Source organism: Arachis ipaensis, chromosome B4, assembly GCF_059453495.1.
Source record: "Arachis ipaensis isolate K30076 ecotype BB chromosome B4, ASM5945349v1, whole genome shotgun sequence".
NCBI classification, from domain to species: Eukaryota; Viridiplantae; Streptophyta; class Magnoliopsida; order Fabales; family Fabaceae; genus Arachis; species Arachis ipaensis.
Window position 1 is genome coordinate 139838526 of NC_142439.1, and position 22725 is coordinate 139861250.

The 22725-nt window shown below is 32.9% G+C and overlaps 3 protein-coding genes and 1 long non-coding RNA gene across 4 annotated transcripts; 1 reads left to right on the forward strand and 3 right to left on the reverse strand.

Annotated features, from left to right (window-relative positions):
• The first annotated feature begins 261 nt into the window (after positions 1 to 261).
• LOC107635236 (uncharacterized) lies at positions 262 to 3860 on the forward strand. The gene is made up of 2 exons (XM_016338641.3): positions 262 to 3227; positions 3328 to 3860. The coding sequence occupies exons 1-2, from the start codon at positions 383 to 385 to the stop codon at positions 3708 to 3710; spliced, it is 3228 nt and encodes a 1075-aa protein (XP_016194127.1). The 5' UTR covers positions 262 to 382; the 3' UTR covers positions 3711 to 3860.
• A 163-nt stretch (positions 3861 to 4023) lies between these two features.
• On the reverse strand, positions 4024 to 16483 carry LOC107635239 (subtilisin-like protease Glyma18g48580). The gene is made up of 11 exons (XM_016338646.3): positions 16326 to 16483; positions 16137 to 16246; positions 14205 to 14302; positions 13950 to 14105; positions 9038 to 9152; positions 8381 to 8927; positions 6564 to 6658; positions 6201 to 6473; positions 5991 to 6126; positions 5683 to 5899; positions 4024 to 4767 (listed from the first exon to the last, which is right to left on the reverse strand). Exons 1-11 carry the CDS (start codon positions 16422 to 16424, stop codon positions 4223 to 4225), a joined length of 2391 nt encoding a protein of 796 aa, XP_016194132.1. The 5' UTR covers positions 16425 to 16483; the 3' UTR covers positions 4024 to 4222.
• A 1519-nt stretch (positions 16484 to 18002) lies between these two features.
• On the reverse strand, positions 18003 to 18696 carry LOC148569452 (uncharacterized). The gene is made up of 2 exons (XM_088485054.1): positions 18264 to 18696; positions 18003 to 18214 (listed from the first exon to the last, which is right to left on the reverse strand). The coding sequence occupies exons 1-2, from the start codon at positions 18694 to 18696 to the stop codon at positions 18003 to 18005; spliced, it is 645 nt and encodes a 214-aa protein (XP_088341180.1).
• Positions 18697 to 21122: 2426 nt separating this feature from the next.
• Positions 21123 to 22419, reverse strand: LOC148569453 (uncharacterized). Its single transcript, XR_015880617.1, has 2 exons — positions 22052 to 22419; positions 21123 to 21899 (listed from the first exon to the last, which is right to left on the reverse strand). It is a non-coding gene; the product is annotated as an uncharacterized LOC148569453 (long non-coding RNA).
• Positions 22420 to 22725: the final 306 nt, after the last annotated feature.

Below are 22725 nucleotides of genomic sequence, written 5' to 3' on the forward strand. Positions count from 1 at the left end.
TTAATCTATATTTATTATACTAAAAAATTTTATTAGTATTTTTTTTTAAATTAATTTATTAAAAATATAAATTTTTAGAGATTTATTTATCAATTTATTCAAAGAAGACATAATTACGTGTGAATTGCCTTTGTGCAGAACTTTCAAAGTATGAATTGCCTTTGTGCAAAACTTTCAAAAGTATATTCATGTCTCCTACGCTATCCCTAGTACTCGTGCTACTCGACTAACTTTCCTCTAATAATTTGCATCACTCATTCATATCCACACAAGTTTTTTCATATCATGCATCATTATCTATCACTACCACATCATTCATTTATATAATTACTTACAACAACATAGGATGTTCACCAACAACTCTGATTAATTGTCTTGAACCATGCCACCAATAATGTTCCAAAATACTACTATTGTCTTAACATTCCTTTGTGTCCTTATTCTAAAACTCTCTTCAGCTGATCAAAACATTGAAGCAGATGCACTCTTAAAGTGGAAGGCCACACTTGAGAAGCAAAGCCAAGTTATGTTATCATCTTGGAACAACGGCACAAGTCCATGCAGATGGAAAGGAATTCAATGTGACAAATCAAAGTCAATCTCAACCATCAATCTTGAAAACTTTGGACTCAAAGGTACACTTCACAGTCTTAGTTTCTCTTCATTCCCCAACCTCATTTCCATAAACATCTACAACAACTTGTTCAATGGAACCATTCCACCACAAATTGCTAACATGTCCAAAGTTAACAGCTTGAACATGTCTTCAAATCTTTTTGATGGTTCTATCCCTAAAGAGTTGTGGACATTGAGCAGTTTACAGAGTCTTGATCTTTCTTTGTGCCATCTAAGTGGATCAATCCCGGGTTCCATTTCGAATTTGGCCAACTTATCATTTCTAGATTTATCTGACAATCACAATCTGTCAGGCCAGATTCCACCTGAGATTGGTAAACTAAACAAACTTGTGTTTCTTGGGATTGGAAACAATCAAATCTCTGGCTCCATTCCCCAAGAAATTGGAATGTTAACAAAGCTTGAGTATCTTGAATTATCAAGAAACACTCTCTCTGGTACTATCCCTTCAACAATTGCTAACATGAGCAGTTTAAATAGGCTTTACCTTGCTAATAACACCTTGTTTGGGCCAATCCCAGCTTCCATGTGGAACATGTCTACCTTGTCATGGCTAAACCTTTATAATAACCAACTTTCTGGATCAATCCCTGCTTCAATAGAAAACTTGGTCAACCTGGAGTTACTTGAAATTGAGAAGAACCATTTTTCAGGATCCATTCCTTCCACAATTGGAAACATGACAAAGCTCACCTGGATATTTCTTCGCCACAATAATTTTTCTGGCGAAATTCCTAGCTCCATTGGTAATTTGATCAATTTGATCACCCTTGCTCTTCAAGGAAACAATCTATCAGGAGCTATTCCTGACACAGTTGGAAAGTTGAAAAGCCTATTCTCTTTAGAATTGTCTGCCAACAAACTCAGTGGTAGCATTCCACAAGTTATCAATAACCTTACCAACATGGTTTACTTTTTGGTAGAAGAAAATGATCTATCCGGCCACTTGCCACCTCAAATTTGCTTAGGTCGTTCATTAGGATACTTGATGGCTGGTAACAATCATTTTAGTGGTCCAATTCCAAGTAGCTTGAAGAACTGCTCTAATCTTGCTAGAATAAGGTTAGAGTATAACCATTTGGAAGGAGACATAACACAAGACTTTGGCATTTATCCTAATTTGAAATTCATTGACCTGAGTGACAATAAATTATATGGCCAAATTTCGCCAGATTGGGGGAAGTGCCAGAATCTTGAAAACTTGATAATATCCAACAATAACATTTCTGGTGGCATACCATCAGAAATTGGTGAACTTACCAACTTGGGAAGACTTCACCTTTTCTCCAACCAATTAACTGGAAAGATTCCAAGAGAATTGGGAAATATGAAAAGCCTGCTTGAATTCAAGATCAGTGACAACCATTTCTCAGGAAATATTCCAGCAGAAATAGGACTATTGCATGATCTTCAAATCTTGCACCTTGGAGGAAATGAGTTGAGTGGCAATATACCAAGACAAGTTGTGCAGTTACCCAACTTGTTGGAATTAAACTTGAGCAACAACAAACTACAGGGAAGCATCCCCTCTGACTTCCGGTCGTCGCAGCCTCTGTATTCTCTTGATCTTAGTGGGAATATGTTGCATGGACAAATACCAATAGTGCTTGGAGAGTTGAAACAATTGAAATTGTTGAACCTCTCTCACAACAATCTTTCTGGCACCATTCCATCAAGTTTTAATGGTATGTCAAGCTTGATTTCTGTCAACATATCATACAACCAGTTAGAAGGGCCACTTCCAGACAATAACCGAGCCTTTCAGAATGCTACGATTGAATCATTGAAAAATAACAAAGGCTTGTGTGGTAATATCACTGGCTTGGTGCCATGCCCAAGCAGCAGTCCTAGCCGTAAAAGTCACAAGGTCATGTTATTGGTATTACTTGTTATATTTGGAGTACTAGTACTTGTGCTTTGTATGGCGGCTGTTTCATTGTACTTTCTTTGTAGAAGTGCTAGAAACAAAGACAACTCAGCTAAAGAAGTGCAACAAGTAGAAGAACAGTTTTCCATATGGAGCCATGATGGGAAAATGGCGTTTGAAACTATCATTGAAGCTACCAATAATTTTGATGACAAACATCTCATTGGAATTGGAGGGCAAGGATCCGTTTACAGGGCTGAGTTGCCTTCAGGAATGGTTGTTGCTGTGAAGAAACTTCATACTGAATCAGATGCAGAGGATAAGTCCAATTTGAAAGCTTTTGAGAATGAGATTGAAGCATTGACAGAAATGAGGCACCGCAACATCATAAAGCTATATGGATTCTGCCAGCATTCTCGGTTCTCTTTTTTGGTTTATGAATTCTTGGAAGGTGGCAGTTTGGATCAAGTATTTGGCAATGAAGCAAAAGCAAGTGCATTTGATTGGATGAAGAGGGTGAATGTGGTTAAAGGAGTTGCTAATGCTTTGTCATACATGCATCATGATTGCAAACCCCCTATGGTTCATCGCGACATATCAAGCAAGAACATTCTGTTGGACTCAGAATATGAAGCTCATGTCTCTGACTTTGGGACTGCTAAGTTTTTAAAGCCAGATTCAAATTGGACCACACTTGCAGTCACCTATGGTTATGGGGCTCCAGGTAAGTCCATTATTTTTACCTTTTATTTGTACTTTTTAAATTATCTCAGTTTATTACTGCACTTTTGTATTATGACTTTAAACTTGAATTATTAATGTAGAGCTAGCTCAGACTATGGAAGTGACAGAGAAATGTGATGTATATAGCTTTGGAGTTCTTTGTTTGGAGATCCTCATAGGAAAGCATCCAGGAGATTTGATCAACTCATTGTTGTCACCATCAACAGCATCAATAACATACAATTTGTTATTGGTTGATGTCATAGATCATAGACCTCCTTATCCTAAGAACTCAATTGTTGGGGAAATCATGTGGATCACGAAGTGGGCACTTGAGTGCTTGAGTCAAAGTCCACAATTTCGGCCAACCATGCATCAAGTTTCTAAAGAGCTTATGATGGGAAAAGCACCTTTACCTGATGACCAATTTCCTATGATCAGGATTGGACAACTCAATGAAGAATGGGAAACTCCACTTATTTGATTGATCTCAATTTGGGGGAGACTCAGTTCACTGGTTTGTCCCCCACCAAAGGAGATAGGCTTGTTGAGTCAGAACGCATGAATAAAAGTAAAGCAATGTCATTATTAACTTTTCAATAACAATAGAGGAAAGTTATCATTAGCGGTTCAATTAGTCCCCATCAAAGAACATACTTTCTGATAACAGTATACAAAGAAAAGGTGATCTATCAATGAACTCAATTATTAACTTATAAATTACAGTACATGAAATAGATACCATTGTTCAATTCTTGACGCCTTTTTCACCTTATCAAAATTTTTCGAGCATAATGTTTGGATACTGAAACTTAATCTAAGCTTTTAGATTAATAATTAGATAATAGTACGTACAACAATTTTTACTGCATACACCAACACACAATTCTTGAAGCGGAAAAATAAATACATGACAAACAGATAATCAGATATCAAGCTCGCATCTACCAATAATTATTTCACATATTCTAACACCCAAATTCAGAAGAGTTGTCATCACCTTCGGCGTTGGACTGTAATGGGACTCCTAACTCTGTGTTTTCCATCTGTCCACAGCAATTCTCCAAATTGATACTTATAAAGCTTTATCACACTTGAAGCTTGTATAGTAATTCGAAATGTTTTCTTCTCATATATCTTTGTGAAAGTTAATGAGTTGGGCACAATAGTAATTTTGCATCCATCTAATTTGGCAGTTGCAATATATGTGCCTGGGGGACCAACATTGGTGAGTGTACGAGTAACTGTTATCGGACTCAACTTAAGATTTGGCAACGTGATTGAAGGGTAGTTTAAGTCATTAATGCTGTGAGTTCCTTTGCAAGTGAAAGTCCTGTTGAAATTAAGAGCTGAAATGGCTTCTTGATTGTATCCAGAAGCACATAAGAAGTTCAAATAATCGTTAAGGTGCAGATCATAAACAAGTCCCGGCTCTATTGCAAGATTGGGTTGAACATGCCCTGATCCATAATCAAAGGGAGTCGCTAGCTTGTTCTTAAATGCATCTTGAATTGGCTTGTTTGTGTTGTCCTGTGTAGTTGCTGAAGGAGACACATAACAATAGGTAATTTTCTTAAAACAAAAAATACTTATAATATGACATGCATAAATTTTGACACAATTTTTCAGTGCAAAAAATATCATATGATAAGCTAACCACCTTATATTTTTGAAAATGGTATCAATGGCTGTAGGTTGTGAAGACTTGTGAATAGAACAGAGAGAGAACACAGAGATTTAGAAAGATAACTTGATGATCATTATTGTCTTAATTAATTGTAGAGAGTAGAGAGTGATGTACATCATTACATATATGTAAGCTATTGTGACTTGTTCATCAAGTTGTGATCTTTAGTTACTAACAATAACAGCCAGCCACTAATGCTAGCTGCAACTGATTCCAACTACTTCTAACAACCTCTAATTACTTTATCAGTCTTCTTATATATCAGTTGACCTCTTATCACCATATTTCTTTTGAATATTTTGGAGAATTTCTTCCCTGCCTATACAATAATTCAGAATATTGGTGGTATTCATTAATTATTTGTCCTTAATAATTACCATGTGTCTATTAACTCAAATTCTAAAATTATTTGGATTTTTTTATTGATTTCTGAAAAATGTGATTTAGTAGTAGTTAATAATTCAAAAAAAAAAAAATATAAAGAACCAAAGTAACTCCCAATAGTTTATATATAACTCTGGGATAATTATAATAGAGTTTAAAACATTGGGTATGTGTATAAATGTTTTGTATATGTTAATGGCCCTAATGGTTAACAAGGTTTGAATGGCTTGGTTAATTATCGGGGACAGGAAGGATTAATGTGAAATGATATGTTAAAGTTTAATAATTGAAATAAGACACACATAAAAAACGAAAAAGTTGAAAACATATTTAAATTCAAAGATAAGTGTACAAAATAAATTGAATGAAGGATAAGGGAAATTACCAGTAGTCATGATGGCAGATTTGATAGCTGCTGGACTCCAAGTAGGATGAAGGGTTCGGAGAAGTCCAGCTATACCAGCGGCATGAGGACAAGACATTGAAGTTCCTTGAAGCACATTAAACCTAAACCCACGACGATTATCAGATAGAAGGTCTGATGCACTTGCGAATAATGAATATGATGCAAGTATGTTCACTCCAGGCGCAGTCACATCCGGCTGATGAAAACCACCACAATATCAAGGATTCAGGGGACCATACTATATACAGTTAATAACGAATCAAATGAAGTGAGTATCTTAAGACAACCTTGAGTATTGATGGTTGAATCTTATTGGGTCCCCTGGAGGAGAAGGAAGCCATAACTGGAGCTGGCTTTATTCCATAAACTGTTGTCGCTGATGAGAACGTTAGTGTCTCATTAGACGAGCTCGCTGCAGGAGCCCTGCAATATAAGCATAGTTAACATACATGAGGATCTGTGATATGGATATTACTTTGATTGGTATTGACACTTACGTGGCAGTTGTAAAGTAAGTAGGATTTGTAGTTGGTTGAGAAGAGGGAGAGCCGCCTTTATGTACATCATGATCGCCAACTGTTGACAAAACATGAGGCTCGGCAAGAAGAGTATTCCCATTTTGCTGTTGATTGCGCAAGAACATTCCTTTTGCACCTGCATTCTTCGCTTCTTGCCCCTCTGCAACCGATTTTATTTTACCTTCTCTAAAGCATGACACTATCTTCCCCGTTATTTTCGCTGGGTCCAGTGTTCCTGGCCTACAAAATTGACTGCCACAAAGCAACACAACAATGAACAAATTAAAAACGATAAGAATTCGTTCAATAACAAGAAAGTGCTAATTGTACAGTTGTACTTACGCATCTCGGTTTGACGCATTAGCAAATTTACCAGCTGTAGAATCAATCAGAGGAAAAGCCTGGTTTTGTGGCAAGTTTACGAAAAGACTCGCACCCTAGGTAGAAAAAAATTAAACCGTAATTTATTAACTCAAATAATTTATATACAACTCTTGTGTTACTATTATAAATAAGAGTAATTACCCAAATCAGTCCCTAGGATTTTAGAATCGGACATTTTAATCTCCAAGAAAAATTAATACACGGATCAGTCCCAAGGTTTTACTTCGGCAGACAAATCAGTCCCCAAGGTTTTACTCCGGCAGACAAATCAGTCCCCAGTTCATTTTCCGGCAGAGTAATTACCCAGATCAGTCTCTAAAGATTTTAAAAACGGACATTTTAGTCCCCAAGAAAAACTAATGTACAAATCAATTCCCAACATTTCTCTCTGTTAGACATAATAGTCCCCCATCCAAAAATAAATAAAATAAAATAATTATTATTATTAATTGCACAATAATATTGTACTATATTTTTTGTATTTTTTAGACAAAAATAATAATAAATTTATTCATTAAATTTATATATATATATATATATATATATATATATATATATATATATATTAGTCACTCAATAATAATAATAATAATAATAATAATAATAAAATGATTAGAGATTATTTTACAAGAAATTCAAAGTTAAAATCATTTGATATTTTTATATTTAATATAATCAAAAGATGTCCTAGGTAAAAAAAATTATATATATTTATATTAAAAAATATGTATTAAAACAAAATATTTTAATTTGAATTTATATTAAATACATATTTTTTTAATACAAACATATTTTTTAAAATAGTACATCTTTTGATTATATTAAATACAAAAATATCAAATAATTTTAACCTTGATTTTTTTTAAAATAATCTCTAATAATTTTATTTATTATTATTATTATTAATTACATAATAATATTATACCATGATTTTTTGTATTTTCTACATAAAAATAATGATAAATTTATTCATTAGATTCTTTTATATATATATATATATATAGTCACTCAATAATAATAATAATAATAATAATAATCAATAAAATTATTAGAGATTATTTTATAAGAAATTTAAGGTTAAAACCATTTGATATTTTTGTATTTAATATAATCAAAAGATGTACTATTTTAAAAAATATTTGTATTAAAAAATATGTATTTAATATAAATTCAAATTAAAATATTTTGTTTTAATACATATTTTTTAATATAAACATATATAATTTTTTTTATATAAGACATCTTTTGATTATATTAAATACAAAAATATCAAATGATTTTAACTTTGAATTTCTTGTAAAATAATATCTAATAATTTTATTATTATTATTATTATTATTATTATTATTATTATTATTATTATTATTATTGAGTGACTATATATATATATATATTATATAAGAATTTAATGAATAAATTTATCATTATTTTTGTCTAAAAAATACAAAAAATATAGTACAATATTATTGTGCAATTAATAATAATAATTATTTTATTTTATTTTATTTTTGGACGGGGGACTATTATGTCTAACAGAGAGAAACGTTGGGGATTGATTTGTACATTAGTTTTTCTTGGGGACTAAAATGTCCGTTTTTAAAATCTTTGGGGACTGATCTGGGTAATTACTCTACCGAAAAATGAACTGGGGATTGATTTATCTGCCGGAGTAAAACCTTGGAGACTGATCTGTGTATTAATTTTTCTTGGGACTAAAATGTCCGATTCTAAAATCCTTGAGGACTGATTTGGATAATTACTCTATAAATAAATACCTTGATTTGTTGACCGTTAGCGAGAGTGATGGTACTAGTAAAGTCCCTATCAATGGTGCTAGCAGCAATTGTGAATACCCAAGGAGCCACGTTAAGAACGCTTCCTGGTGTGGGTCCATCATTCCCTGCAGAAGCAACGAACACAACGTTTCTAGAAACTGCATGGAAGGCACCAATGGAGACTTCATCAGTGAAGATATCTTCGGGGTGGACTAAGTACTGGCCACCAGCGGAGAGTGAGATGATGTCAACACCGTCGCTTATGGCCTGGTCTATTGCGGCCAGCACATCGGCGCCATAGCAACTGGCTGAGTCAGTTAGCGACCAACAAACCTTGTAGGATGCAACTCTGGCTCTTGGGGAGCCACCTTTGGCGGTTCCATTGCCAACTCCAAAGACGTTGGCACCTGGCACGAAATTGCCGGCAGCCGTTGATAGAGTGTGGGTCCCATGACCCACAAAGTCGCGCGCTGTGCGTAGCAATGGGTTTAACTTGCCGTTGTAGACCTCGAAGGCAGTATTGTAAAATCTTGCTCCTATTAACTTCCTGTTTATACAATCCACGTTTATTTCGTTACATTGAGCATAAATTACATAAGATCTTGGTAATAATTAAGCTAAGCTTCAATTAATTAAGAAAGCACGTAGGGCACTAACCTGTTGCAAGGGTTTCTCTTGTTTTTGGGTATTTGACAAACGTTACCCCCGCGCCATTTTGATGGGACGGGGCCATATCCCCTGTCACTGAAACTCCTCAATTCTGGCCAAACTCCTGCTCAAGGTGAAACAGTTACACTAGAGACACTATTAGTGAATTTCGATATATATTTTTATATTTTGATTCTAAGACTCTAAATTTTATCGTGATGTTCCCATACATGCAATGATAATGCCATAGAATTTAAGAACAATCGTACAATGACACAATGGAAATTAAAATAGTGATTTTTAACTAATAAATAAAACAAATTATTTTAATACTATCTTTTAGTAGTTAATAATAAATTGTTAATTATATAGTTAAGTAGTGATTATTATTGAAATATGTTAATGGTAAAATTCGGTTGATTAATAAATAATTAATTAATAAATTAATTATAAATTAAAGAATTAAAAAATTAAATTTTATAATTTAAAAAAATAAAAATATTTATAATCTAATTTAAAACATTAATTTTAAAGGTTATGGTCCAAAATTAAACTAACAGACTAAAACGAGTAAACTGGATCTAAATGGACCTAAATCTACTATATAAATACTCCACCTTAACACAAAAAACACCATTCACTCTACATTGAGAGAGTGAGGAACGCTCACGAAGAGAGAAGAGAGCAAAAAAAAACTAGTGACACTATTTACTTTCAATTTCATTTGCTCATAACTTTTGATTTGGAATTCTGATTGACGAGTTGTTTATGGCCATGCATTCGTCTCAAAATTCTCTTTGATTCTATCTAAACAAAATGGTAAGAAATTCTGAATTTCGTGCCTAGTTCTCCCTTTTCCTCATTTTCGTGAATTTAGCTTTTGTGTATTGACAGATGTTGTAATTTTGATGATTATTTAGTGGTGCTCTAGTATGAGCTATTACCGAGTTTCATCCCCGTGAGCAATGGATTAAGGTAACGAAACTTTATCCCCTTTTCATTTTCTAATTCTATAAACCCTAGGTTAATGTTTGTGTGTGTGTGTGAAATTGGTAATATTAGAGTTGTTGGGTGATTTGGTGCATTTCAAAAACTTGGATCGATCTTGGAGTTGTTGATTGAGACTCGATTGGTGTTGGACGAGTTTGGTTTGGTCGGAAAGGAAAGAAAATCAAAAGTTTGGAAACCGCCGTCATTAAGGTACGGATTTGAGTTTCGGGTAGGCATTATGTAAAGTTATGTGAATGCGCAGATTAATTGTCCCGAAGATAGGATTGGATTGAAATTGGAATATGTTGTGATTAGTTGAATGAATGTATGCTTGATTCAATTGGTTGCGATATTGTGAATTGAGTGGTGAATGAGTAATATTAATGTTTATATGAATGAATGAGACATGACTTGTGATATTATTAATTATGTTGATAATTGATGTAGATGTTGGGTCTGAGACTATGATAGGGTGAGAAAATTTTCTATAAGGTAAGTGAAGGTAAGCGGTGTGAATTATTGAATAGAATGATTGATGACAATGTGGTTATAAATTATGGATGTTGAGTATGTGCGTGATAAAGGTTGAAGTTGGAATTGTTGATTTGGTGTAACAAATGGTTAGGAAGGATAAGGAATTGATAAATATATGTTGAATTGCTAATTGAATATTTTGCCGAATAATAGTAAATTGGGTTGATTAAGGATTAATCATGGAATTATAAATGGAAATATTTGAATGAATTGAATAACTTAAGTGTTGGAACGATTGAGAGGTAATTGAGGAGTGTTTGACAATGCATAGGAGTGTTTTGTATTGAATTGGTGTGGTTGAATTGAAATTGAGTGGGAGTTTTGAAATTAGTGGACTTGGCAAAATTTTGGGTGAAAATTTGTTTGTTAACCAACTTTGATGGGTTTTAACTTGACTCTTAAACCCTCAAATTTTGTAGAACTTCTCTTAAATGAAACTTGGATCGAGTAGTTTACAACATTCAAAAAACGGACGAAAAATAAATTTTAACGAAAAAGTTATGCGTGTTTGAAGTTTAAGGTTAAAAATTGAATTCTGCAGAAGTTGCAGAAAATTGAATCATGCGTACACATGACCCATGTGTACGTATGATGCGTGTTACAGAGTAAAAGAGCGTTGTGCGAGTATTGTACGCATACCATGCGTATGCACAAAAGTAAAGTCATGCGTATTCATGACCCATGCGTACGCACAACTTGCCTTTTAGAAATATATCTTTTTCGTGCGCGTACTCGCAAAAAGGGATTCATGCGTACGCACGATTACCCTGTTTTTCAACATGTCTATTCATTCTGCTTTTTCACCTCTGTAATTCCTATTTAAGGTTCGATGGCTAATTTTTAGGCTTTAGAATAAGAGCGAACATATAGAGGGAGTAGATTGACATTGAGGGAGATTTGCAAAGTGAGTAATTGGATTAATGAGGCGTTGATAATATTGAATGAGATGATGGTGACGGTGATCAGGTGTATAGTTAAGGACATTTGAAATGGTGAGTGATGGTTTGGAGGATAGATGAGTAATTTCTATCCGAGTTGTGATTTTGAGGATAGATGAGTAATCCCTATCCGAGTTATAATTTTAAGGATAGATGAGTAATTCCTATCTGAATCATGGCCTGAGGATAGATGACTAATCCCTATCCGGGTTATGGTTGAGGCACCTGCCTGAGTGGATAAGTAATGTCTACTCCGGGTTGTGGTGAAACACCAGCATGGGTAGACGAGTAATACATATTCCGTGTTGTGGTGTTCTATATCTGAGTTAGCTACCGAAGGTGTCGGGATTGGCTGTATAACCGACAGATGAGCTCATTGGCCATAGGACAAACATGCATCATTTGCATTTGTATGATTTATTTGGGTGTGCTTTTGGTTTTTGGCTTGCTTAGTTGATCAATTATATTTATATGCTACTTGATCTAATTGCATTATCTGTTATCTCTATCTGTGTATTCTTTGTACTGTCTTGTATGTATTTGCATAATTGAGAGGTCCTTCATGCTGGCAATGGTGACGCTGAGGGCTATTTTTTTTTAATAAAATGTGAATGATTGAGTGATTGAAGGATGTTGAATGAGTATTAATTGATATGTGAGCTTCCCGGGTAGATGCAATGGTAGTGACTCATCCCATTTGCTTTGAGTTGAGATCTGATAAGAATTAATATAGAGAGAGATGGTGATTTGTATCGGGGAGAATTGAAATTTATGAGAGCACTAGTATGACTAGTGATGATAATTGATATCTTTGGGGATTGAATGTTGTTGATAATAATTGTAGAGACTATAGAACCGAAAGGGTTTAATACTGAAATAAATAATAATGATATTGAGAGAATTAATAGCTTAGTGTTAGGGAGAATCGAGATTAGAGACTATTAATAAGGGCTGAGACTTAGTTTGTTTATCCCATTTAGATTAGAAAAGACTCAAGGCTTAACCTTGAATGATCGGAGTTTAGGATTGTCTAGTGTGTTCGTGTAGTCTTTACATCATTTCTATTTGAAAATTTTACCCTACTAAAAATCCTGTAAAGGATGATGTTCTCACTCGTTTCGAGAATTTCTACTTTATAGGTATCGGACGTGACGGACCTCAATGAGCGTACAAGATCTGCTTTTGGGAAGCGAAGATTTCCTTTGAGATTTATTTTCTGCACTTAGATTTTATATGTGTTTTCCACTTTTGTATTTTTCTTGTATTTTTCTCTTAAAGGTTATTTTAGATAAACATGATTTATGTTTATATTTACTTTTGGGGATATATATATATACTCTAGTCAGCCTCTACTTGGCAGGTCGAGACTTGAGACTTGATATGTATCTCCTTTAGAATTCTTATATATATATTTCTTTGTCTCGTTCATTCTTGTTCACCGACCGTTTTTGCTCACCGACACTTGCGATCTTTAACGTTTTTAAGAATGTTGCATTTTTGTTCTGTCGCTTTTTTCACGGACTCTTAGCTAAATCATTTTCTTTTAAATACTATATGTATATATTTTATTTTTAAATATAGTAATATCTTACCACTTTTAATTTATGACCTAAAAATAAAGTTCTGTGTGATAAGGTATTACATCATTTAAATTCTTAATATTCCTAAGTCATATATCATAGAGATTATATTAGAAAAAAAAAGTGTACCACTATTAATTTTCTTATATCCAAGTTTCTAACTCGAAATCAATATATATATAACTTAGCTTCAACTAATCATCTTTTGGCAATACATATATTATGACACATTAACTCTTTCAACAATAACACAGTTTATTATTGTTACTATACTAGTCTATGACGACTACTACTACTACTATGACAGGGCGTCCTTTCTTTTGGCTTTAACCCAGCAAGGAAATAAGCAAGCACATGTATGCTGCCGCTTGAGCTATATATAAATATTAGATGAATTATATAAGTATTAATGTTTTTATATATTTTTTATTTTGGTATCAAAAAATAGGAATGTAAACAAAAATAGAATTTATTATTTTTAGTTAGCAGTTAGTCGATAATATTTAAAAATGTGGATTAAAATTTAAAAATTTATTATTAGATTGTTAGACTAAAAAAATTAGATTAATAACTAAAAATACTAACTAAAAATAATAAATTATGCTTACCCTTAAATTTTTTTCTTAAAAAATATTTGCTAAAGGACATAAAAATTTATCTTTTATATTAAAAAATTATAACAAAAAGAAGTCTAGAAAAATGATAAAACATTAAAAACATCATCATTGTTCTTAAAATTGATTCTATATATCATGGCCCATAGTCACGGGGAATCTTGTTCTCGGAAAATATAATAATGTAAATTAATCCGTACGGATTGGATTATAATAATATGCAGAGGATGCAGTAGATGTAGATAGATTAGAAAAGCTTAATTACCTGTGTCAATGTTAGCAATGATTGTATTTTCACCAAATCTTCCCTTCCTCCATGCCAAGTTGCCATCATTTCTGTTTAGTCCAAGAAATTCCCACGATCGAGTTGTGTGCAATTTGTGCTTTCTTGTCAAGAATACAGACACCACATTTGGTTTTTCTGGCCCGGTATTCCAAACATACAAATTTAGATGACTAGCTTCAGCGAACCAAAATTAAACGACATATGATTGGGAGTATATAGAAGCATTATTCTCACTTGCAATATGTGCTGCTTCTTCCTCTTCAAGCAGGGCAGCAAAGCCATTTATGTGTTTATTATACGAGTATATAATGGCCTCTTTTGCTTTCTCATGGCTGTCACATTTTAAAAAAATATTATATTTCTAATATATTCAAATAAAGAGTTCATTAGTATTGGTTTAAATTAAAAAATATATAAAAAATGGTTAAAGTTACTTAATTTTTTTTTAATTTAGTTAATATATATTCTAAAGGCACATGATAAATTTAGCATTAATAAAATATTTTAATTATTTTTTAATAAATATAAAATAAATGTATTAAAAATTAAATTTTTATATTTTAAAAATTTAATTATAATCTTGACCTGTGTTCTTAGAATATAAAATAGATAAACTCATATTATTTTTTACATAATAATCAATTGTTTGTGTTTTCCGTTTCATGTTTTAGCTTTTCCATAGAATTTAATGGATTATATATATAAATTTTAAACTTAAATTTACTAAACCGCCTGCCGGTACTACTTCCGTTAGTCTCATATAAATGTTCACTTGCATATCAACCTTTAATTTAGATTAAAGGTAGTTAACTCAAAAGATGTGTTTAGTAAAGTTTCATCTTTCTAACGTATATCCAATCATACATGACCAAAGATAAAGCGCATGCTATTATATGAGTATAGTTTTTTTTTTTTTTTAACCAAAGATAGGAAACTCGAATCCGCAACTTCTTAAATGAATATGGGGAGACTATGACATTTGAGTTATAACTCATTGGCTATTATGAGTATAGTTATAAACTTATAATAAATAAGATTATATTATATGTACATCAAAATTAGTTATCAATATAAAATATATATTAAAAATAAATTAAATTATATATATATTTATATATAAATATATTAATAATTAATTTTGATATATTAATAATATTTTTATAATAAATACTTAAAAAATGTATTATTGGAATTAAAATAATATTTTTTAATAATTGAAAACACTTTTTGATATTATTTGGATATAAAATAGAAAAAAAAATAAAAACAAAAAAATAGAAGATATTTATGTACTGGTGTACAACTTAGGTAAACCCAAAATGAATAATTGATCTACTCTTATTTGACCTCATAGAGTTTGGACACAGCGATATGAGTTCAGTCTCATTTATCAATCTTAAAAGTGGAACTATTCTAAAAGTTGATTATCTATTTTACTATAAATATACACTAACACCTTTAGGTATATTCAAAATCCAATCAAATCAAAATCCGCTTAAAGCTCTTACTAGATTTAAGTTTTTTGCTGGTATTACCCCAGCTCCTCATGACGGTACCTCAGTACCAACACGAGTCGAACGTTGACTCAAAAGGAGTTTAGATCTCACGTTCAGGTCCAAATCACCGTTTTAAATAACTCCCAAGACAAAAAAAAAAATAGATTTTTTCTGTATTATTTAGATAAAGAAAAAATTGATGAAAAAAATAGAAAATTTTTTTTTTGTTTAGATAAAAAAAATAAAAAAATTATAATAAAATACAATTATATTAATATCATTATCTATATTATATATAAATTATAATTTATTATTACTTTTTCTATGTTACATAAAGAATAAATTTATAATTTGTTAACTTTTCGTCAGTTTTCTTTACATGATTGAGGAAAAAATTTAAATATAGACTCTACGTCACTTCTTTTTCTCTTTCACCAACTTTCTCTTTTCATCCAATAAAAAAAAATTATTTTTTTATTTATTTTTCTTCTTTACATCTTCTTTTCTCCCAATTTTCTTTGATCTAAACATAGTGTTAATTTAAAAAATAAAATAAAAAATTTATAAAATAATAAAAATATCATCTTAAATAATATTTAAAAAAATTATATAATTATCATAATAATGATAACCACCCCATATTTAAGCTAAATATAAATATAAACCATACCTTCCCAAGACTGAAGCTAATAAATCGAAGTGAGAATTTGTAGCGACATCAAGGTCAACAGATGTAGGGCTGGGACCATGAGAATGTGCTCCCAAGTATACAATATAGCACTGATCAAGCAACATACAGGTTGAAAAAAGTTCAACGCTGGAAGAGGGGGGAGGGATTCAGCAAGAGGAGCAAACCTACCTTTTTGGTGTCGGTGCCGTGAACAACTTCCGGCAAGAATGGCAGAAGAAGAAACCATGTAGCAATGATGAGGGGAAGGTAAAAGCTGGAAGTGGCCATGCGTTTTCTGTTTTGCTTTTCAAATGTAGTATTATGTGGGAATTGAATTGCTTGGCAGGCACCGCATAGAGTACAATTTATAGAGCATCATTGTCCTTTTCTACTTGATTCCATTCTGTTTAACCATTGTTAGATTAGATCCGGTTTATATATTTAATATTTTTAACTAAAACATTAAAATAAATAGTTTATACATAGTCGTCCGATCTATGCTAGGTTTAACCCCCAACTCCCCTTCGTCCTTTGTGCTAATCTCGTCATATGTATACATATATTTTATACTAATAATTAATTTTAGTAGTTAATTTTAATATAAACATAATATAGTTAGTATATATTAGCATCTAATCCCAAATTGCTCCGAGTTAATAATTTAATAGTTCAGGCAAGACTCGATTTTTTATTCATTAATATCAACTAATATTTTTAAGTTATTTTTATTTTACATTTTAAATTTTAAATTTTAACTATAAATTTTAAATTTTTCAAAAATTAAAAGTAAAAAATAATTTTAATTGTAATAAAACATAGACTAATATAAACTAATTAAAAATTATGTTTCCATAGTTATTCACGATGTAAATGTGAAACGTAGCATGATCTAGAAGACAAAACAATTTACAAAAGTTTTTTACCAAAATATAAAGAAGAAAAAGAAGGGAGAATTGAAATTCATGAGTGGAATTTCTTATATTATATAAAAAAATATATGTGTTGTGTACCGTTACAGATAGGCCAATATATTCAGAAATCAAAGATAGAAGAAGTACACATTTTGATTCACAAATCCATAATATGGAATGGACTCTTGAAAGGACCCGTGCGAAAAAGTTACATACAAAACTACCTGAAATGACATCAAGAAACATTGTTAAAGACCTCCCTGAATACCACATTTATTGTACTAGATTGTTAAAACTCACTTTACACGAATTAAAAATTTAGAACTCAAATAAACAACTCCGTTTCCCTGATATTAAAGCACGAATTCTGCCATGCTTTCCAAGAAGTAATGGTAGGGCATATATAACCCCTCGTCATCATTGTTATCTTTAGCTTGTTTCAAGATATTTGAGCAGGCTATGGGGTATAATAATAAGGGCAATTTATCCATTTAAATAAACACATAACCAATATTACCAGATTACACATTATGTAAATTAAATATTGAAATATATTTTTTCTCTAAACTATGTAAATCGTGACAGGGATATTGCAGATTACAATATAAACGTAATCCGCTACAGGGGTGTCGCGCTTTATGTGTGTTTGTGATACGTACATAAACCACTACATTAATGCTTTAGTGTGGATTTAGGTCATTTTTCATGGAGAATGAGTTTTTGGATAAAAGTTTAACTTCTATATAGCGCAACATAGGTTACTGATTTGATTTAATTGAAATTAGCCTGTGTACTCGTAGAATTATCAAGAAAATTTGAACCCAGAGAGAATCATTAGTACATAGAGAATCGATAAACAAATACAACTTCACTTAACAGTAAACACGACTAAAACAAAAGAAGAACACAAACAAGGAGAGAAAAATGCAACTTAATCCTAACGACCTAAAGACAACTATGCCTCGGCACTGGGGGCGGATCCTCGCTGAGGGCAAGTCCTGCGAGTGTGTCCTGTCTGTCTGCATAGCCCACATCTCTTCGGCCGACCAATATCGGCCTCATCCATGGTGTTACGGATTCTTGTTGACCTCGGTCGCCCTTCTCTGGCACGTCCCATGTTAGGATCAGGGATGATAGTAGGACCGACGTATGGTGGCCAGAGACCCTCTGGAATAGGGAAAAAAAAATCCCATCCGGTATACGCTGAACACCTTACTCATGGTATAAACCTCATGGACGTACGTAGCCCAGTCTAACCAGGACTGAGCACAGCATGCAATCGCATGGCAGCAAGGGTAATGGAGAGCTTGAAAGTACCCGCAGTCACAAGTGCGATCTCTGAGAAAAACCCGATACGTCCCGAGCGAGAAGTTCCCGGTAGGAGTCGTCTCAGCCACGGTATACTCAAATTGATGTCTATCGAACAGAGTAAACGTGAAGCACCTCGTATCTTTCAGGTTGCACTCTATCGCCTTGACCAGGGCCTGGCAAAACCATTGGCCTGATCCCAACTGCTCCTCTGCTGTCTGCCCTCGGACGACAAAAAATTCTGCTAATCTCCCATATGTGGATTTCACAAGTGCAGTTACTGGAAGATTATGTGTCCCCTTCAGTACAGAGTTAACACACTCGGATATGTTCGTCGTCATGTGGCCGAACCGTCTGCCTCCATAATATCAAACCAGTAGTCAAACTCGGCCTCAGTCTTCGCATATGCCGCATTCACGAGCATCCGCCTCGCATCCTGACGCTTGAAACTAAGAGCAAAATTAGCTGCAACGTGTCGAATGCAGTACACTCGATATGCATTAGGTGGTTTCCAACTACTATTCGGTGCCTCCAGTGCAGCTTTAATGCCGTTGTGTTTGTCAGAAATCACCAAAATTCGTTCATGTGGGGTCACATGTTGACGCAAGTGGGATAAGAAAAAAGCCCACGACTTAGCATTCTCCCCCTCAACAAGTGCAAACGCAACTGGCAATATGTTCGAGTTCCTATCTTACGCAATAGCCAGAAGCAAAGTTCCGCCATACTTCCCATACAGATGCATTCCATCAATGCTGACTAGTGGCTTGCAATGTTTAAAAGCCTCAACGCATGGAGGGAACATCCAGAAAAGTCGATGAAAGTACTTCGTGGACTCGTCAACCTCACCACCAACACGCACTGGAGAAGTCTTCAACAAAGCCACGCTTCCGTCCATCGTTGCTTGTATCCCAAGGATCCACCGGAGCAACTCCGCATATGACTCTTCCTAATTCCCGTAAATCTGGGCAACTGCCTTCTGCTTTGCCTTCCACACATTTCTCTCCTTGTTTGTGTTCTTCTTTTGTTTTAGTCGTGTTTACTGTTAAGTGAAGTTGTATTTGTTTATCGATTCTCTATGTACTAATGATTCTCTTTGGGTTCAAATTTTCTTGATAATTCTATGAGTACACAGGCTAATTTCAATTAAATCAAATTAGTAACCTATGTTGCGCTATACAGAAGTTAAACTTTCATCCAAAAACGCATTCTCCATGAAAAATGACCTAAGTCCACATTAAAGCATAAACCGCTACACCCCTATAGCGGTTTATGCACGTATCACAAACACATAAACCGCGACACCCCTGTAGCGGTTTATGTGATGGTTCATTGCCAACGTAATCCGTGACACCCCTGTAGCGGATTACGTTCATATTGTAACTGCGATACCCCTGTCGCAGTTTACATAGTTTAGGAAAAAAATGCATTTCGGTATTCAATTTGTATAATGTATAATCTGGTAATATTGGTTATGTATTTATTTAAATGGATAAATTACCCTAATAATAATATATACTACATGTGAGTTCAATATTCATATAAATTATGATTCTATCATTTTTTTTGTATAATTTTATTGTAGACAATATTTTTTTATGGTATAAAAAATTATCATCTTTTTTCACATATATATATATATATATATATATATATATATATATAGCAATTTTACATTGCATTACACACTTGTGAAACACAAAAATACACCCTTTTCTTTTACCTATCTACTAGGACGACAGATCTAAAAATATTATTATAAAAAATTAATAATATATATAATATTAAAATAAGATTTATATAAATAAATTATATAATAAAAAATACATTATAAAAATATACAGATAGAAAATATATTTTGAAATATAAAAAATATGTGTATTTATTCCTAATAAAATAATATACATTAATTCTTTATATCATAAAATTTATCGATAATAGAATTTGTGTCAAATCTTTCAATAATTTTTTTCAATGTAAATCAAAAAACAATTAACAAAAAATTCATTTTTTATTTTGTTTTCGAATTTTTCACAATATTCATAACTGAAAAAATCTCTCAATTGTAGCAATTAAAACAAAAAGAGTTATTACCAAACAAATTAAACAATTAATCAAATGATATATTAAAGACTTTTCTGTCTTAGTTAACCCTTAACAAGGTTGCGAGAACCGGACCGGTCATTGAACCGATCAAGTGACTGGTTTAATGGTTTAATGATTCAACCGGGGTCGAACCGTGGTCGAACCGGTTTAATTATATATACAGTAAAATTATAAAAAAATTCAATATATAATCAAAAATTGAATATAGCATTCAAAAATTAAACAAATTTTCAACTAAATAAAGACACTACTCATTAGTAATCATAATCATCATTAAGTATTCCATTGTTCCCATCATAAAGATAACTCATATTACAAAATTGAATATAACATTCAAAAATCTAGAATTACAGAATCCAGAATCCAAAATATTCTATATGGCATTCAAAATAAAAAATAAAAACTAAAAAGCAGACAAATTGCAAAAGAGCCTTTTGTACTTTCTGTAACAAACAAACCACACACTTATCTTCAATTGAAAACAAGATCATTCATTCATTACAAGATCATCTATTGAAAACTCTTCTTCCAATATCAAATCAGAGATAAATCCAGTTGAAGAGCACAAATATCTCAATTGCATATTGACACATTCATTCCCAGCAAAGTACCACCAACAACTCAAAATTAGAAGAATTAAAAAAATCAGGAACCAACAACTCAAAAATTAGAATCAGTATATTTATTAGAATCCAAAAACTTCTCAGCATCCAAAGCCATTCAAAGCCAAAGAATCCAAAAACCAAAAAAAAAAAAAAAGCAAAGATCATAATCAGCACCAAGTAAACTTACACAAGTGTTCAATATTAGCTAAGATCAATTATTTGGTATTCTTCAACCCAATTAAGACATTCCCATATAAAGCACAATGTTAAGGAAACTAACATTAAGTCATATATGCTACTAAGCAAACTTAACACAGGTTCATATAACATAGAATTCCACATCTCCAAAAGAATAATAGAGTGAAGTTTCAAGGCTTTTCAACAATTTTCTAGTCTGCAGGCTATGGCTGAGGCTATGTATTTCGCAACATTGGCATAGCGAGCAAGCTTATCAGTTTTCTCATCCGGGATTTCAACTGAAAACTCTTCTTCCAGTATCAAATCAGAGCTAGATCCAGTTGAAGAGCACAAGTATCTCAAGTGTGTATTGACACATTCATTCCCAACAAAGTCCCATCAACAACTCAGAATTAGAAAAAAAATCAGCAACCAACAACTCAAAAATCAGAATCAATATAACAAAACTTAACAAAACTCAGAAATCAGAATCAATATAACAAAATTTTTTAAGTTTAACTAATTTTACTCGGAAACAAGCCAACAACGAGTAAATTAAATCAGAATTTAAAGAAAATAGCACAAAAATAACTCAGAAAATTACCAATAATTAATAATAATTAACCCAGAAGACAGAACAAAACAACAACAATCCATCCCTGTTAACAACAATGAACAACGAAGACAATTAACTCAAAAAACAACTAATTAACCCATAAAAAAATCAACAATCAACATAATTAAATCCAGAAAAATAGTAATTAACCCCCAAAAATGAAACTGAAAAAGCAGTAGAGGGATGGAGGCTTACCAACGATGACAGTGACTAAGCTACGAGAAAGAGAGAGAGAACAGAGACGAAGCAGAAAAACGCCGAGGAGAAGCGAACGTGCGTGAGCGACGGCAATGAGAGAAGTCCACGACTGAGTTGAGGCGCGCCGGTGAGAGCCATAAACGAACCAAACTTAACGAAACAGAAAAATCAGCAACTCAGGGCCGACGACGACGACTGGCTTAACATTTGAGAGGGCCGAGCAGACCTTCCAGAGGGCTGTCACTGTCAGCGGCGAGAGTGGCGGGGGCCGGCACGCGTTCTGGAACTTGAAGGTGGCTGCAGCTCTGCTAGGGTTTCCTAAGTTCGTTTGTGAATTGTGAGAGAGAACTGAGAAGAGGGTGCTCTTTGGTTTCGTTTGCTTTTTTTTTTTTTTAAATATATATAGTAGCGAACCGGGAAGCCCAAAAACCCGGCCGGTTCATACGGTTCGCCGGTTAATCGCCGGTTTAACCGGTTTTTTCTCCGGTTTTTTGCAGGTTGGTTTTCAACATCAACCGGACCGGCCAAATGACCGGTTCCCGGTTAATCCGGTCGAACCGGCCGGTCCGGTCCGGTTTTCAGAACCAAGCCCTTAACAGTTAACATAACTTAAAAATTGTGCACAAATTATTTAATTTAATACGATTAGAAACATCAAATTTATAATATTA

Coding starts and splice junctions, on each gene's coding strand:
- LOC107635236 (XM_016338641.3), top strand. CDS start 383: ATGCCACCAATAATGTTCCAAAATACTACTATTGTCTTAACATTCCTT. Junction 3,228..3,327: donor CTATGGTTATGGGGCTCCAG/GTAAGTCCATTA, acceptor TTATTAATGTAG/AGCTAGCTCAGACTATGGAA.
- LOC107635239 (XM_016338646.3), bottom strand. CDS start 16,424: ATGGCCACTTCCAGCTTTTACCTTCCCCTCATCATTGCTACATGGTTT. Junction 16,247..16,325: donor ACGGCACCGACACCAAAAAG/GTAGGTTTGCTC, acceptor TTGCTTGATCAG/TGCTATATTGTATACTTGGG. Junction 5,900..5,990: donor TTCAACCATCAATACTCAAG/GTTGTCTTAAGA, acceptor GGTTTTCATCAG/CCGGATGTGACTGCGCCTGG.
- LOC148569452 (XM_088485054.1), bottom strand. CDS start 18,696: ATGACGACGAACATATCCGAGTGTGTTAACTCTGTACTGAAGGGGACA. Junction 18,215..18,263: donor CCATGAGGTTTATACCATGA/GTAAGGTGTTCA, acceptor TCCCTATTCCAG/AGGGTCTCTGGCCACCATAC.